The sequence below is a fragment of the Martes martes genome (assembly GCF_963455335.1).
Source record: "Martes martes genome assembly, chromosome: 8".
NCBI lineage: Eukaryota > Metazoa > Chordata > Mammalia > Carnivora > Mustelidae > Martes > Martes martes.
Window position 1 is genome coordinate 121,554,082 of NC_137895.1, and position 18,693 is coordinate 121,572,774.

The following is an 18,693-nucleotide window of genomic DNA, read 5'->3' on the forward strand; positions in this document are numbered from 1 at the left end:
AGCACACTCTTTGTTCCACAACACCGCATTGATGGCCCAGCTCCAGCACTCTCTCTACCCAAAGGAGTAGTTCACGTTGTCTACATACATTTTGGTAGTCAAATTCGTTATTTAATTGGCTCATTCTTTCAACAGAATTTGAGTGCCAACTATGTACCAGGCACTGTACTGTGAGGGAAGAAAGAGAACTCATTATGTATTACTCTTGTCATTCCACTGCCCGCTGGGAACATTTTCAATCCTGTCATTGAAATTCAGTGGGATAATTGTTAACAGAAGGAGGTACAAAGCAATACAGTTGACCCCTGAATGGTGGGGGTTCCAGGCACCAAGCCCCACACTGAAAATCTAGGTAGAACTTCTGACTCCCCAAAAACTGAACTACGAATAGCCTACTGCTGTCCCTAAGCCTTACTGGTAACATGAACAGTTGATAAGCACATATTTTGTATGTTAGATATACTGTATACTGCCTTCTCAGAATAAAGTAAGCTACAGAAGAAAATATTACCGAAATCCTAAGAGAAAATACATTGACAGTGCTTTCCTGTATTTATTGAAAAGATCTGCATCTAAGGGACCCGCAGAGTTCAAAGCCACATTTGTTGCTCAAAAGTCAACTGTACTTGACATTCATTACTTACTAGGGGTCAGACACTGTAATTAGGAACACAGGCAGAACTTACTGAGCTTGGGGAAAGGAAAAGGTACTTAGAGGTGGCTTTAGAGATTTTCTTTTTGGGGACAAATAAGGCACTTGTCAGAATTAGAGTTTTTCTGCTTAGTGGTTATGAAAACGGCACTGCAGTTATCATTCAGTAACTAGATACTAGAACAATATCACAGTTTCATTATTAACCAACCACTTAGATATTCCTATAGCACAATGAAAGTAACAATCTCCTCATTCTGTTTTTATTTCCAAGTATTGTTCAATTGCAGAAACTTCTACACAAGGTAACTTTCTCTTCTTTCTTGTCTTGGAGAAAATATTATGATTGTTCCTGAGTGTTGTTTTTAGATGTCAGATATAAATTTTCATTTTACCGGTGCCAGTTTTAACTCCATGGGTATGAGAGATGGTAGGATATGGACAGATGAGGTAGGCCTGCCCATTTGAAGATGCAGGGTGTGTGCATCCTTTCACTGGGTAGGACAACTCTGATGGACCAAAATGACTTTAAGACCATTTTTCAATTTCAGGAAAGCATGACAAGGAAGTCTTAGAATTTATTTCAAAAAACAAATGCCAAAGTGTGATGGACTCTGTCAAAAGAAAATCTCTAGTACAGATACACTGCTTGCCTCTCTCCTTTCATTGATGTGTAATTAACATGCAGTGTTATATTGGTTTCAGATGTACAATATAATGACTCAACCCATATACACATTTCTCAGTGCTCATCAAGATATGCATACTCTTAACCCCCCTTATGTTTCACACTTTCCTCCACCCCACTCCCCTCTGGCAACCACCAGTTTGTTCTGTGTATTTGTAAGTCTTTTTTTTGGGGGGGGGGGTCTCTTTCTTTGATCCTGTTTCTTAAATTCCACGTTAAGTGAAATCCTATGCTATCTGTCTTCCTCGTATTCCACCTAGTGTTAAATCCATGTTGTTGCAAATGGCAAGATCTAATTTTTTATGGCTAATAGTCCATTACTTATAGATGTACCAGAATTTTGTTACCCATTCATCTATCACGGGACACTTGGGTTGCTTCCATATTATGACTATTATAAATAATGCTGTAATAAACACAGAGATGCATGTATCTTTTCAACTTAGTGGTTTTGTTTTCTTTATCTAAATACCCAGTATGGAATTACTGGATCACAGGTTAATTTTATTTTTAATTTTTTGAGGAAAAATCCATACTGTTTTCTACAAAGGCACCAATGTGGATTCCCAACAACAGCGCACAATGATTCCTTGTTTCTGTATCCTCGCCAACACTTGTTATTTCTTGTCTTTTTGATAGTAGCTTTTCTAACAAATATGAAGTGATATGTCATTGTGGCTTTGATTTGCATTTCCCTGATGACTATTGATCTCTTCATGTATCTCTTGGATACCTGTATGTTTTCTTTGGAAAAATGTCTATTCAGTCCTTCTGCCCATTTTTTGTTGAAGCAGACAGTTTTCTTGCTATTCAGTTTTCTGAGTTCTATATTTTGAATATCAGACATGATATGCAAATATTTTCTCCTATTTGGTAGGCTGCCATTTCATTTTGTTGATAGTTCCTTTTGCTGTGCAGAAGGTTCTTAGTTAAAGGTAGTCTCATTTGGTGATTTCAGCTTTAGTTGTGTTTGCTTTTGGTGTTAAATCCAAAAAGTCATCAACAAAACTGATGTCAAGGTGCTTACCACCTGTGTTTTCTTCTAGGAGTTCTGTGGTTTCAGGTCTTAGATTTAAGTCTTTAATCCATTTTGAATTGATTTTTGTACATGGTGAAAGGTAGTGGTCCCACTTCATTCGTTTGCATATGGCTATCCGGTTTTCCCAATACCACTTATTAAAGAGACTGTACTTTCCCCACTGTATATTCTTGGCTCCCTGGTCATAAACTGTCTATCCATGGCTTTATTTCTGGGCTCTCTATTCTGTTCTATTGATTTATGTGTCTTTTTTTTAATGCCAATACCACAGTTGTACAGTATCGTAATATAGTTTGAAATCAGGAAGCATGATGCTTCCAGCTTTATTGTTCTCTCTCAAGATTAAGTTGGCTTGTTAGGGTTTTTTGTGGTTCCACACAAATTCTAGGATTGTTCTGTTTCCATGATAAAGCCATTTGAATTTTGACAGCGATTGCATTGAATCTATAGATTGCTTTGGGAAGTAGGGAAATTTTAACAGTGTTCTTCAAGTCCGTAAGCATGAAATATTCTCTCCATTTGTATTTTCTTCAGTTTCTTTCAGCACTGTCCTGTAGTTTTGAATGTGCAGGTCTTTTACCCCCTTGGTTACAACTTAGGTATGTTCTGGGGCACCTGGGTGGCTCAGTGGGTTAAAGCCTCTGCCTTCGGCTCAGGTCATGATCCCAGGGTCCTGGGATCGAGCCCCGCATCGGGCTCTCTGCTCGGCGGGGAGCCTGCTTCCTCCTCTCTCTCTGCCTGCCTCTCCGCCTACTTGTGATCTCTGCCTGTCAGATAAATAAATAAAATCTTTAAAAAAAAAAAAACAAAACTTAGGTATGTTCTTTTTGATGTAGTTGTAAATGGGATTGTTTTCTTACTCTTTCTGATAGTTTATTTTAGTACGTAGAAACACAGTGTATGTTTATATACCAATTTTGTGTCATGCAACTTTACTGGATTTATTTATTCTAACAGTTTTGGCAGAGTCTTTAGGGTTTATAATAATGTCATCTGCAAACAGTAAGAGTTTTACCTTCTTTTCCAATTTGGAGGCCTTTTGTTTTTTGCTTAATTGCTCCAGCTAGGACTTCCAGTAATACGTTGAATAAAAGAGTGGGTAAGAGTAGGTATCCTTGTCTTGTTTCTGATCTCTAAGAAAAAGCTTTCAGCCTCACTATTGAGTAGGATGTTAGGTGTGGGCTGATCAAATTTCATAACGCTTACAGTAATATTTAGACTGGAACTTGATTGTTGGGGGTCAGTGGCCATGAAGACATTGGTAGAGGATGAAGCCATACAAGGTGATAACTGAAATAAAAATTTAAACATCAACAGAGTATCTAAATAATATTAGTAATGTTTTAGAACACTTATGAAAAAAATCAGAATATATAATTTTTATTTTTAAAAGTGTTTTTAAAGTAAATTCAAATATATAGGGAAGTAAAAAGTAAAACCTCAGATATCCGTCACCCACTTTCAATATTCATGGCCAGTCTTTTTTCATTTCAGCCCTCCCCATGCCCTCTGGATTATTTTGAAGCAAATTCTAAGCATCATATGATTTTACCTGTAAACATTTCAGTATGTATTCTTAAAGATGAGGGACTATTTAAACTACAATGCCATTATTATATATTAACAATACATCCCTAGTATCATTAGATGTTCAGCGATGCATCATTTCCCAATTGTGATATATATTTTTATATATACATCATTTTACTCATTTATGTATTATAAATATATATAAATTAATAATTGCTTGAATCAGGATGCTAAGTCCATAGTGATTCGTTCGTTCATAGGTCCATGAGTCTTTCCTGTAATTTTTTTTTCGTTTTAGCGAGCTGTAAGTCGTGTTCCATCGAGTTCACCCTTTTTAGTTGTATATGCACAGTGTTGTGCAAACCATCACCGATATCTAATTCTGGGACAAACCCCATCCATTAGCAGTCCCTCCCCAGTCTCCTCTCCCAGGAACCCAGGATATTCACTGCTTGGCTTCATGTCTCCACAGATTTATTCATTCTGGATATTTCAACTAAATAGGGTCATACATCATATGGCCTTTGAGTCTGGCTTCTTTCACTTAGCATAATGTGTTCAGGATACATCCATGTTGCAGCAAGTATCACGACTCCATTCTTTTTTGGCTATTATTTTACTCTATGTACATACTACCACATGTAATATATTCATGATAGGGTTGGGATTTGGGTTGTTTGCACTCTTCAACTGTTGATTGTTGCTAGGAACATCCGTATACAAATTTTTTGTGAGAGCTTATGTCCTCACTTGTCTTCGATAAATACCTAGGATTGGGATAACTGGGTCACACAGCAATTCTGTTTAACTTTTTGAGGAGCCGCCAAACTGTTTTCCACAGCAGATGTTCCATTTTGCATTCCCACCAGCAATGTATGAGGATTTCAATTTTTGCACATCCTCCCCAACAATTCTTTTCATTTTTGAAATTCTACCCATATTAGTGGGTGGGAAGTTGTAATTCATTGTGCTTTCAATTTTTCTTTCCCTAACAACTAATATTTTTTAACATATTTTCATGTCTTCATTGGATATTTGTGTATCTTTTTTATAGAAATGTCTATTCAAATGCTTAGCCCATTTTTAATTGGGTTGTCTTTTTTTTTAATGTTGTTAGCCACCATATAGTACATAATTAGTCCTTGATGCAGTGTTCAATGATTCATTAGTTAAGTATAACACCCAGTGCTCATCATAGCATGTGCCCTCCTCAATACCCATGGCCCTGTTACCCCTCCCCCCACTCTCCTCCCCTCTGAAACCCCCAGATTGTTTCTCAGGGTCCATAGTCTCTAACAGTTCATCTCCCTCTGATTTCTCCCCCTTTGGATTTCCCTCCCTTCCCCTATGGTCCTCTGTGCTGTTGCTTATGTTCCACCTATGAATGAAACCATATAATTGTCTTTCTCTTACTTCACTTAACATAATCCCCTCCAGTTCCATCCATGTCGATGCAGATGGTGGGTATTCATCCTTTCTGATGGCTGAGTAATATTCCATGATGTATATGGACCACATCTTCTTTATCCATTCATCTGCTGAAGGGCATCTCGGCTCCTTCCACAGTTTGGCTCTTGTGGTCCGTGAGTTTGTTAATCTGTAGTTTTCCATGTGTCTTTTTTTTCCCCCTTATAATTTCTTGCTTGAAGAGATTGGGTCACTTACCCGTCTGAAGTTTTCTAACTGCATTATATGGGTGTAGTTTATGTAATTGTCTATTCTTTGTGTTTCTTGTCAACTGGTAGATCCAGAAGCTTAATCAGCTTGTTTTTGGTCTTCCTTTCTGCAAGACTGTCATGAATGGCTTGTAACCAAACATTATTTTAAAGCTAGTACTGTAAATGGCTTCAGCCCTGATTTTAAATACATCCAGGTAACTAAAAGGATTCTAGTCATAACATACTGTGAGGAAGAGGAGTAGTGCCTTGTCTTTTCTGCAATAATATACTAGTTGAAATTATCTCCAGCACTCTTCTGCCTGGATCTAAATGGCTAAGAGAAATTGGAAGGTATTCTGTAGGTCCAGGAGTCTCAGAGTCTGCCTTTCATGATGGTAGAGGACACTACAAGCTACATGTTAGGCCTTTATAGATCTGTGCTGCCTGGTACAGTAGCCTCTGGCTATTTAGCTTTTATTTAAGTTTAAAAATTGAGCTTCTTATTCGCTCTAACTACAGTTCAAGTGCTCAGCAGCCACCTGTGCCAAGCAGCTATCATACTGGATGGCATTGACACGGCTATTTCCACCATCACAGAACATTCTGTTGGACAGTCCTGTTTTATATTCTGGAGGGATCGTGCAGTGGATAGACTGAACTTTTCTTGGTTTTCAAGCATTTTTTTAGTTAATAAGTTTTTCTATGAATCTTGTTTTGAGTTTGGATTTCTGTAGTGCTGCCTCTAACGGATAACTACCCTTTTAAAATATGAATACTGCAGGACCACTCATCTGTTGGTAGAAACTTATGAGAAGTGTGCTTTTGGACAAGTTTGTTACAGATACTATTAACGTCTCTCCTATTTTATGTTGGATTTCAGCTTGTTAATAAACACATCTAGAATATCATATAGAGAAAGTAGACCAATAGGTGACAGTATAAACACAGATCAAGCTGATGCAGTGAAAAGAAATGTGGTGAGAGTTGCTATGGTAACGTGGTCAGAAACAGACAAGTTAAAGATATCCTTAAGTTTCTATTTTACAACATCTTTATGAAATGATTTCACAGAGTGAAGTTTTATAGCACAAAGAGTGTTATACTGGAAGCAAATTTTATAGCTGGTTGAGAGAAGAATTCCCTCCCAAAGGATACCTTTTATCACCTCGATTGCCTGTAAACATTAACCTATTGGCTGCCCTACTTCCCTTCCTGTTGAAGAAACGGTGTACCATTTTTATTTCAATTTGGTTTAAAAATACTTTAAGTAATTGAACTCTGCTTATTAACCTTCTACAGCGGAAGTTCAGAGTGAAATCGAAAGGATTTTTGAACTTGCAAGAACACTGCAACTGGTAGTCCTTGATGCAGATACCATTAATCATCCAGCTCAACTCAGTAAAACTTCTTTGGCCCCTATTATAGTATACGTAAAGATTTCTTCTCCTAAGGTAAGCAGGGTTGTTCTTATTTGCTCTCTAATCCAACTTCATTACAGTTGTTTATGTTCTGCTTTACAATTGCAGTAAGTTATATCTCTACCCATCATAAAGACTTTGAAGAGACAGGGTAGTCAAGAGTTTTTAAGATTCATGTAAGCAAAGCATGGTTATTAGTTTCGTGGCTTAGAACACCGATTCCCCAAATGTGGTCCACGGTGTCCTGGAGGAAGGTTCTGAGAAACTTCTAGAGAGTCCATGAGGTCGAAATTATTTCCATAATACTAAGACATTGTTCTCCTTTTTCACTGTTTTGACATTTGCACTTAGGGTGCAAAAGCAATGGTGGGTAAAACTGCTAGTGTCCATGAATGGAGACTGGTAACAGACGGTGCTCACAGTCCAAAAAAACCTACCACCACCCAGTTTCAGTTAAGTATGTCTTGACAAAGTAGTAACATTTATTAATGTTACTCACTTTTGACTCTTAAATATAAGGCTTTTCAATATTCTGTGTAATGAAACTTGAATAGCTGAAACACTTTATCAGTTATCTTGAGGACACATAGTGACTATTCAAGTTATAAACTCAAGCAGCCTCTTTTTTCACAGAACACCATTTTTATTTGAATGAACAACTGTCATACTATGTTTATAAGACTTGGTTTTGGGGCAGATATTTTCCCATTTGTCACCAGTGATAAAACTGGAGCTTTCAAACAAAAATTGAAATTTCAGAAAATTTGTATCCACCGAAGAGCTTAGTGGCTTCTCAAAAGATAGCCTTTTCTGATGTGATCAGTGGTAATAGCAAATATGTTTTGATATTGTATAAGAAGTGTGTCAGCATTTGGAAGATCTGAAGAATTTGATGAACCATTATTTTCCAAATGATCAATGAAATGATGTTTCAAAATTTGCACAGTAAAAGATCCATTCAAATTTCAAGATAAACCAATGGAATGTAATTTAACAGTAAGAAAAGTTCACTGATACAGTTTAAGCTTTCACATGCAACTAGTCTTAAGAAACTACCACTTGTTGAGTTTAGTGTAACATCAAAGAACACTGTCACAATTCCTGAAAAGGCTACTAAAATACTCTTCCTTTTCTGAATTACCTATCTGTAGAAGGATGGATTTCTTCACATTATTTCAACCAAAACAAGACTCTGTAGCAGGTTAAGAAGCCAAGCAATTAGAGAAATTGATAAAAAAAAAAATGTAGTTTTGTTTTGTTTTTTACAAAAATAAGTAATTTGTTAAAAATGTAACCAGCTTATCATTCATTTTTAAATGAATATTTAACAATTTGTTCAGTTGTAGTTTCTACTGTGGTAAACATTATACTTCACATAAACAAAAACTCTTGGGGTTCTCAATTTTTTTTAAACATAAAGGAGTCATGAGACAAGAAGATTGGTAACTGCAAGCTTTGAAAAAGAAAGTAAGCTCCATACTAATTAGAGTTTGCAACTGAGATTTCTGTTAACATGTTAGTTTTGCAGCTAACTTACATGTTTTATGGCTCAATCTATTATAAACCATTTGTGCTATATATAAAAAGGCCCTAGAGTGAGTAACAAACCTTGTTCTTTACCTGAATGCAGATATTCTTGTGTTAAATCTTATCTTTCACAGGTTTTACAAAGGTTAATAAAATCTCGAGGGAAATCTCAAGCTAAACACCTCAATGTCCAGATGGTCGCAGCTGATAAACTGGCTCAGTGTCCTCCAGTAAGTCATCTCCATACACGGTAAAATCCACCTGAAGACATTAGCCCTGGTTTTATATTTAGAAAGCAACCAGCCAATAACTGGACAGGAAAACAGGTGTCGGGGGAGAGAATTCTCCCCACTTAGCCATGGCCTTCATTCCCAAGAAGTGAACTGTCCTACCACCTCCCATGAGCACTTGTCTAGATTATGGCTTACAAAAAATTCCAGTGCATTCGGTGGTGACCTTGCTTTGTTAATACCTAATTCATATCTTAAATGAGATTATGGTTTCAAAATTTGGTTTATAAGGTGGTTCGGTTTGGGCTTTATTATTCGCTTCCAAGAGCTCTTAAAGCTTTCTTAACAATTGAGAAATTGATTTGAGACCATGTTAAAAAAATTTTTTTCTAAACAGTTATGTAGCTTCTGATACCTGAACAAATTCCCCTCCTGATCCCTGCTTTTTACATATCATGGTTTGAGACTAACGAACACCTCTAGGTTTTCATTTTGATATGCAGTATAGCAGAAGCTGTAAGAATTATATTGTTTATCGCTTGGCATATTTTGAAGTTTGGGCCCTGTCAAATCATCAGTGATTTCAGCTTTTGTCTGCCAGATTTCCTGTCCTAATCTTGCCTCAGTAATTTCCACGATTAAGTTTTTCATAGTCTCTCTGTCAAACCCAGGCCTCTTCCTGTACTGTCCAGATTATACTTTTATTTCTCTACCTCTTTTCTATCATGTCTAAACAACTGTCATTACACTGAGAATTGCTACTGGTTAAACATCTAGAGTTGTGAGCACTGATCTGAGGCAGACAGACACAATCTGACTCAACAGGACATTTAGACAATTTGAGAAGGAGAGAGCAGGAACACACGTGCAAATATGAAGGGGTGCGGCCCCTTCCTTGGGGGAGTGCCGGGCTGGTGCAAGTGTGTCATCGGCAACGTCTGCCTCTGCAGGAGCTGTTTGATGTGATCCTGGACGAGAACCAGCTCGAAGATGCTTGTGAGCACCTTGCCGACTACCTGGAGGCCTACTGGAAGGCCACCCACCCTCCCAGCAGCCATCTCCCCAACCCGCTCCTTAGTCGTACTTTAGCCACTTCAGCTCTGCCCAGTAGCCCCACTCAAGCCTCTAACTCACAGGTAAGAGGGGCTCTTTCTTAAGCCCTAGAAACTAGGCTGCCTTGGGTCACCTGGCTGGGATCCAAGCCCAGTTACCTAGCACGGAGCCTGTTCCAGCGGGAGCAGCTCTGTCCAAACTGAGACACACGCTGAATCATTTACTGTCTTCAGGGTGAGCTGTGTACCTGTAAGAAAAACTGTGTCAACAGTATACCACAAACATACAGAAACTCCTCAGCCCCGTGTTCTGTAAGACAAGGAGAGCATTCTTCTACACTGTACGCAGCACAGCCATGGGCTGTGGGCTCGAATTCCCGCTCCAACTCTTACTGGGAGTGTAAGGTTGGAGAAGTTGCTTACCTGCCCCTTGCCTCAGGAAGACTGATGGCAACTGGTCTCACAGGGCTGCTGCCGCATTACTGAATTAATACCGAAGACTGTCTTAGGACAGTACTTGCCTCATACTAAATGGTATGTGAGTATCTGACATTTTATTTCTTCCCCAACATCTTAAGCATTTTTAATCTTCCCACAGGTCTTCAAGTAGAGGTAGTGAAATGTACACTGGTGTGTAAAGAAATTGTAGGTCCCTGTATCTGATTTGAACCTTAGGAACATATAAAAGGATGCCGTCCCCCCCCTTCACTTATTCACTAAGGAAGAGAAAGTCTGATATAATGTAGTATAAGCCTTGCAAATGCCACCGGATGTTATCAAAAGAATTAAGTAACTGAGCGAGGTTAGATTTCATTTTAGAAAGTCCCCAGGGAATAAACCCTTGAAAGGGCAGCCTTGCTCTTGTGACATGTTAGTTCTTTACACGCTGACCTTGGCTGATGCCGTGTTGGCTCCCTTCCCCACCAGGGTTCTCAAGGGGATCAGAGGACTGAGCGCTCCGCTCCCGCCCGCTCTGCCTCCCAAGCTGAAGAAGAGCCCTGCCCGGAACCCGTCAAGAAACCCCAGCACCGTTCCTCCTCCTCCGCCCAGCATCACAGCCATCGCAGTGGGACGAGCCGAGGCCTCTCCAGGCAGGAGACATTTGACTCAGAAACCCAGGAGAGTAGAGACTCTGCCTATGTGGAGCCGAAGGAAGATTACCCCCACGAACACGTGGACCACTATGCCCCCCACCGTGACCATAACCACCGAGATGAGCCCCACGGGAGCAGTGAGCACAGACACAGGGAGTCTCGGCACCGTTCCAGGGACCTGGATCGAGAGCAGGACCACAACGAGTGCAACAAACAACGGAGCCGGCATAAATCCAAGGATCGCTATTGTGACAAGGACGGAGAAGCCCTCTCCAAAAAACGGAACGAGGCTGGGGAGTGGAACAGGGATGTTTACATCCGCCAGTGACTTTGGCCCTTTTATGTTTCTTTTTTTTTTTTTTTTTTTAAGTCTTGTATACCCCCACCCTCAGACTCAATCTTTGGGGTCTACATTGCAGTCATATGTGATCTGTCCTGTATACTTTGTATTGCTGTTGCTCGAATAGCAATAGCATGATAGAGAGTATTAATATACCTTTTTTTTTCTTTTGTAAGTGCTATATAAATTCGCCTGGTATGGCTGCAGTCCTCCGGCTGCATACTGGACTTCTCAAAAACTGTTTGGGATCGCTGCCACTTGAACAAAATCTGTTGCCATCCAGGTGGCATTAGTATTTTAAGAAACATAGTTGATGTTTTCAAAAATGTAGTTAATGTATCCAGCAAGCCAGAATTGGCCCAGGTGAAAAGTGGAATTTCTTGATTCTCCAGATTTTTAATATGTAGGCACCTGATTTGCATATTCATTTAACCATGGACCACTGTTTCTTGCTTGTACCTCTGGCTGACTAAATTTGGGGACAGATTCAGTCTTGCCTTACACAAAGGGGATCATAAAGTTAGAATCTATTTTCTATGTACTAGTACTGTGTACTGTATAGTTTGTAAATGTTATTTCTGCAAACACCTTCTTATGATAATTATATATATAATATATATATAATATATATATATATATATATATATCTCAGTTTGATCACACTATTTTAGAGTCTTAATGCCAAGTCAGCAGATTTGCTTTATGAATTACAGGGACTAGAAATGCCCACCTTCAGGAAATTTGTAATATTGTCTAGACACCTATCCCCATTCTAGTAGAAAGTCTGTACATACTGTAAATACGTGTGATTGCCTGACTTGAAGAGGTTTGATTTCTGAATGTTTTACCATCCTTGTAAGTTTATAATTTTGACCATAAATTATGGTAAATATAACCAAACTCCAAAGGTTGTTCTAATCCATGCAGTTCACACTGATTGTGACAAACACATTCTTAGTAGCTAGTGTCTTATGTCACTGCACTGGAGTATACGAGCCGGACCTCCGTATGCAAGCGTGTCTGTGTGTACGAGTGTGTAAAAGTGTGCACGAGTGACTGCGATGGAACTGAGTGCTCAAGACTCGAGACCGAAACCTAGAATTCTACTCACCTGGCTTTGTATTTAATTGTGCTACTTGTTGCTTTGAGAATCCGTTGAGCAGTCAGGGAATGTGAGGAAGCTTGCTGCCAAAGGCGACTAGGAAGGCATTCGTCTGCTGGCTCCTTGTTTTTGCTCCTAGAGAGTAAAAATACAGGCAACTTTTAACTGTGAGTGTTTCACTGGAAATGTACAATCTTTGTGTGTTTGAGTATTTGTTTTAGTAAGAAATGTTTACACAGCTTGTAGAATTATTTCGTGGGAAAATAAATTTTTCTAACTTCTCCCACCTCCTTTCTAACCTTGCCTATGGTTCCTGTTGTTTATCTCCCTTCAATTTCCCCCTTCATTCCATTCCCTGCCACCAACTCCAATAGTTTCGCTGTCAGTCAAAACCTAGAAGTGCTTCTTATAACCAAAGTTTCTGCTCTTCAGAAGTAATCAGGGCAAAATGAGGTGACTTGAAGTGAACAAAATGTTAAGACTATCTTCCTCCATTAGACATCCGCTCTGAAAGGGAACCCAAAAGATACTATTCTCCATGCCTCAGTGATACCACTGTAAGCAGCTCACAGGGTGGTTGTCACACTAAGGCTAAAACAACCTTCTCCGTGTCGCTTACGTGTACTTTTTGTCCAGTTACGACTGGACAGGTAAGACAGTATTAGGTGCGCAAGTACCCAGCACCTGAAGTTTGTCCCTGGAAAATGCCGAGCTATAATGGCCTACCTTCAGATCTGTACATTATGAAATTATTATTTTATTAAAGAAGTTAATCTATTTTTGTTTTGCATGGATTATTCCAGGTTCTTGCCAAATATTCTGGGACCTAAGTAAAACTGTTTCACATTTAACTCCTTATTTCCCTTCCTCCGCAAGAAAACTCAGTTTTAAAAATGAGTTACATTTGAAGGGTTTTATCAGCTAATATAAGGAACATTTTCCTCAGAATTCACCTTTTTGTTAATTAGCTCTGTACTGTTGACAAATTTATTTATTGAATATAAAAACAGTAGTCATAATATATGCATTTTTGATGTAAAATATTCATATCATTGGGGAACCATATTCCAGTTAAAGTTACTTGTATAAAATATTTCTGAAACTTTCATCCCAATTAATGACTTTGGGATAGCTAAAACTATTGAAGTATAACTGGTATTTATCTTTCTTGCTGCTACCACTAATCCCTTTCAAAGAGTCATGCTAACAGATTCCAGTTCTTTTCACTTTTGGATTCTTTTCACTTGACTGTGAAACATACTAGTCCAAATCAGAGTATTCCTCAAAAAACGATATTGCAGGATTTGACAGTGAGCATCTATACGTGAAAACTGTATAGCAGGCATATGTGTGAACAGTGTGTACTGAATCTGTAAATGAAGAAATAATCCCAAGGGCAACGGGAGATTTTACTGACTTGTGGAATGTAAACTTAGTCTTTTCACTCAGCAAAGGCTTAACCTTAACCTACTCAGTTGTAGAATCATGATCTTTGTAGTCAACCTAGAAAATGCTGGAAATGGAAATGTTCTTAATAGTTCTGTGTTTTATTGTCAAACCCATTTCAGTTTTTCCTATGCTCTTTCTCTACTGCTCATTTAAGTTACTGTTACAAAAAGGTGCTGCTAAATGTAGGATGTCTTAGTCGTATTGTACTTTGGGACAATGCCACATTTTTAACATGGTCTGCTATGCATTCCTGTTAAACATTCACTGTCAGCTACACTGAACTGTTCAACAAATCTGGTTTAAAGTCATTCATATAAAACAAATAAAGAGCTGGCTTTCTGCACTGTTTATTAGTAGTAGTATTAATTGCCATTTTAGGAATGATTCTTGTAGTTGAGAATATGTCAGATTTTCAACACTTCCCATGGTGGGAACATCTTTTCTTAAGGGCAGTGCTGATCCCTCAATTTCCTTTAGTGATGTTCCCTTTATGGCACATAAAATGCTAGTTTATGGCAGGTAATAAAGATCTTTTAAAATAGCAGCAGAGTAGTCTTTCTCCCACCTTAATTCTCCATGTGTGGCAATTCAGTTTTTTTTTTATTCTTCCTTCATTTTTAAAATGAAAATCGATCTTGATGACAAATTTAAATCCTCACCCCTACCCCCCTTTGCTCAATGATACCATGCTGCTCATCTTAAATACTCTCATTAGTAGTGGTATGTCAAGAGTCACACAGTCAAGGAAAATAGGTAACTAGGTGATTCTAGACCAGTCATTTAATTCTAGCTATATTATATTTGTACTTCACCTTACTATTTAAAGTAAAATGTGGCACAGGGTTTTGAAGTAAAACGTACTCACTGTTAAATTGCTTTTTAAATTTTTTGTTTCACAGAAATGTCTATGTTAATCTTAAATATGTTAAGAGAGAATATATTCTTTTCCTCCATATTTCCCAGATTTTTTTCCCTTTTTATTCTACTTGGTCTTAACTTTGTGTCCCTTAAGATTGAATGTGTTTTATTTTCCAATTTTCCCTATTTTTTTGAAGGAACGAAACCCACTGAAAAGGTCTTTGTCAAAGCCAACATTTTTAACAATATTCCTTGTCCTCCTGTTTTAATATGCAAATATTGTTCTTTTGTTTTGCCTGCATTGCTTGTATTTTGCTATTTGTCAGTATTAACCAACAGTTTACATGTCTACTGCTGGTCTCCCCGTCTATGATTTTCATCCCAGCTGAGCACATATGGCTTGGCAGAGAGCATGAGAAGACATGGATTTTTTAAAACATACTTAAAGTTTGGAGAAATGTGTGGAGCCCTAGAAACAGAATTACACAGGTAAATGGTGCTTCTCTTTAGTCCAATGACATCTACTGGATAAAAAGCAGAATAAGGGATATAAGGAAGTCAGGGACATAGCTGAATCTTATGGAACCTGAAATAGCTTGTCCCTCATTCAATAAGCATATATTGATCTATTCTAAAGCAGGAACAGAAAAGACAGGGTTCCTGCCTTCAAGACTTTCACCGAACCTGGGAGGAGGGAAGGGTAGGAGGATGCCAATTAAGAGTGAGTGTGTTAATGACAAGGGCAGTAGAAGTGGGTCCTAGGGGTGTATGGAAAGATAGAACTGCCTAAGCCAACCTAAGTGGAGGATGTGCAAGAAAAGCTTCAGAGAAGAGGCTTGCTAAAGGTCTTACCTGATCAGAGAGATCTTGCCATCTTGATGGACACAACAGTGAGGAGAAATTCCTAACAGAAACCTAGGAGGGGGAAAAAAGGAACTATTAGGCAATTGTTCCCAACTGTCCACCTATATACCCGAGGCTGAGAAACTCTGGGGTGATCCGAATGGAAGTTAAAACATTTAGATGTATTTAATACTGTATGAGACAGCCTTTAAACTGGACTGGGTATTGGGTATTTTAACGTATCTTATCTGAAAAGCAGTAGGATGAAGCAAACCTAAGGTTATAATTACTTTTTAATAAAAGCAGTCACATACGGGCTGCTCACAGTGGAATGTTTGGTCACTTTCACAGTTCAGGGGATGTTCATGTTTTTGTTGGATTCTAGATTTGCTTATAAAGTGGTCTTTTTTGTCTTGATCTACTGTATTCATACTTGGCTTTGTCTGATGTTGATGTTTGGTGAATGTTCAAGAGGACACCACCAAGGTATAGCTGAAAGTGCCAAGCCAGTTCCCAGCTACCAGAAGCTGCTCTTTTCTGTCTCCCCAATCATATCACATTAACTTGTATAACAGGTGTTCCAATGGATGATGAAAGTACCCAAATTGTGGAAAATTCTCATAATTTTAATATACAGCGTGAAGAAAATATTTATTGTAGGTTTTAGTTTAAAAGCATTAAAAAAAAAAAAAAGAAACATGGTAAAGGCACGCTACCATTTAGGAGAGGTCTAGACTTCATTTGAAAGAGTTGATTTAGGAGTACCTCGGTGGCTTAGTTGGTTAAGCATCCAACTCTTGGTTTCGGTCAGGCTTTGTGCTCAGCACAGAGTCTTCTTGAGATTCCCTCTCCCTCTGCCCCTTCTGCTCATGCTTGCTCTCTCTCTCTCTCAAATATGTAAATCTTTAAAAAATAAAAGTTGACTTATCACGTAGTAAACAGAAAAATTCCGATAAAATGCTCAGTTCAGTTATGGGCATATGGAAAACATTATAGTTCCCATACCCTGAATTTTTAGGAACTACTTTAGGAACTCAAGAACAAAGAAAAATTTCTACCAAATTAAATACTGCTCATTTTATTCCTTTTATTAGAATGACAAACTTTAACATTAAAAATGATGTGCATTCTTTACACATTATAAAACACAAAGCCCCAAATGAAAATACGCTCTATGCTCCAGATATCTGTAGGCATCTTTTTTTATACTGTGCTAATCCTTAAGAAAAAAATTATTTAAAAAACACAAAATATAATCATAGACCACCCCCAGCTACTTCCTCCATGAAGTAGAGTCTCTTGATCAAATCTCTTGGTCCCTGGTGCAACAGCTGGCAGCCTTTCCTGTTTCCTTAGCAACTCTGCCTGACAACAGTTGGGGGGGGGGGGGGGGAAGAAAACCATATAGCAAACGTTTAGAATTTTCATTTCTAAGAGTTCTTCTATGTGCTTTTGCATTTTATGAATTTTGCAATAAAAAAACCTATACAATCTTTATTTGCCAGCCAAATCATGTCTTCTATCCTGGCATCTCTGAGAGAATCAATGTCAGTGTCCCGTAATGGCACAACAGATGGATCAAATCGCTGCAGCTGTTTCAATTGTTCAAATGATAGGCCAGCTCCCATCATTCCTTCTCCTCCAATCTGTGGTTCCTGTTCGGAGAAAATGAGAGAACGTGACCATCCTATCATTGGTAAGTGTGCCCGCATACATTTAAGTTAAAAGACAAAAAACTGGGGCGCCTGGGTGGCTTAGTAGGTTGAGTGTCGGCCTTCGGCTCAGGTTGTGATCCCAGGGTTCTGGGATCAGGTCCCACACTTTGTGGGGAGTCTGCTTCTCCCTCTGCTGTGTACTCCCTTTCTCTCCCTCCCAAATAAGTGAATACAATCTTTAAAACAATATAAATAAATAAGTAAATAAATAAAAGACAAAACTGAGGTGTAAGTACCACCAATTCCAAAAAGAGACAAACGCTGTCTTTGTGGAATGGACATGGGGTTTTTCTGGGTAGTAATACATGGTCTCCTGATGACTGAGTTCTATTATGACCCCAGATACTCATCAAGAACTGTGGCTTTGCCACATTTTCGCTATGTGATCTTAAGCAAGTAACTTCACCTAACTCTTGATTCCTCATCTGTATAACAGATAAAATACTCAGTTCTCAGATTTTATTTAATAAGGTGGTAGTCTGCCTGGCATGTAGTGGTCACTCCATAAGAGGATCATTATTATCAAGAACAGCAATAAAAGAAAACTCAGCTTTATTATCACACTCCCCAAAGCGGACAGGAGTTCCATATGCACCTAAAGGTGACTTTCTCTGACCCATACCAACTGGATGATTAAAGATTTCTATTGTTGTTTTTGAATGTACTAGAATATTAGGAGATAAATTAAGGCTGTGTCAATTAGTTTAGAATAAGGAATCATGAGGAACTGAGTGAGATGTGGGAACCACGACTACACAAGATCCGTAATCCTAAATCAAGTCAACACCGCATAAATGTTTAATACTTAAGTATTATTTAAAAACCTACTGTTTATTAATCCATGGGGGAAATTTTCCATCTCTTTTAGGTATATATGGAGTGTATATGCATATGTACACACACACATAAAATTCAAGTGAATTCTGAAGTCTTCCTTTCCTCTACAATGCAATTACCTTCCTTTCCGAGTGTAGAAACCATCTCTGGATTACTTTTTATTCATAGGTTCCAATTACCGAACTAGAGTTCTGTACAGAAGGGTACTGAAGTTAGATGTTCAGGGTATCTAACCGAATATGAGCATTTTTACAGATTTAAGCTTCCTCTCAGACATCATGGGTTAAAAATATAGTCATACTATACTTCTGACAAAAACTGAGACAGGTAAAATAAAGTATAAGAAAGCTTTTTAAATGTTACATATTTTATGTCAGAAACCATAAAGAAGCAATATTCTTTATTGCTGATGTGACTTGAGCAAAAATGTTGAACATACTGCATACCAGCAAATCTAGGAGTGGGAGGGGAAAAGAAGAAACAACTTTTTAGGAAAAAAGGTTCTGAGTAACGTAAGCAAGAGCCATAGGTGAAAGCAGCATGGAACACGAGCACACCTGAGCTCTGTGGCATTTCAACAGGACGGCAAGGAACGAGAACAGGGCAAAACTTGGTTAGGAGGTGGAAGTTCTCTGTGGGCAGTCTACAATGGATCTCATTA

At 38.4% G+C, this 18,693-nt stretch overlaps 2 protein-coding genes across 4 annotated transcripts in view; one reads left to right on the forward strand and one right to left on the reverse strand.

The window, feature by feature from the left end:
• The window catches only part of CACNB2 (calcium voltage-gated channel auxiliary subunit beta 2), a gene marked incomplete at its 5' end in the record, with an annotated part of 377,082 nt that extends 365,533 nt beyond the window's left edge, over nucleotides 1-11,549 (forward strand). For all 3 annotated transcript variants that reach the window (XM_080810102.1, XM_080810104.1, XM_080810103.1), the window contains 4 exons: nucleotides 6,867-7,018; nucleotides 8,647-8,742; nucleotides 9,693-9,878; nucleotides 10,722-11,549. In XM_080810102.1, the coding sequence (XP_080666228.1) occupies nucleotides 6,867-7,018; nucleotides 8,647-8,742; nucleotides 9,693-9,878; nucleotides 10,722-11,216 (929 nt within the window). In that variant the 3' untranslated portion in view covers nucleotides 11,217-11,549. The remainder of the gene's footprint in view (nucleotides 1-6,866; nucleotides 7,019-8,646; nucleotides 8,743-9,692; nucleotides 9,879-10,721) is intronic.
• Nucleotides 11,550-16,056: 4,507 nt separating this feature from the next.
• Nucleotides 16,057-18,693, reverse strand: part of NSUN6 (NOP2/Sun RNA methyltransferase 6) — a 56,603-nt gene continuing 53,966 nt past the window's right edge. Inside the window, exon 11 of the mRNA XM_080810101.1 lies at nucleotides 16,057-17,135. Coding sequence (XP_080666227.1) covers nucleotides 16,923-17,135 — 213 coding nt within the window. The 3' untranslated portion in view covers nucleotides 16,057-16,922. The remainder of the gene's footprint in view (nucleotides 17,136-18,693) is intronic.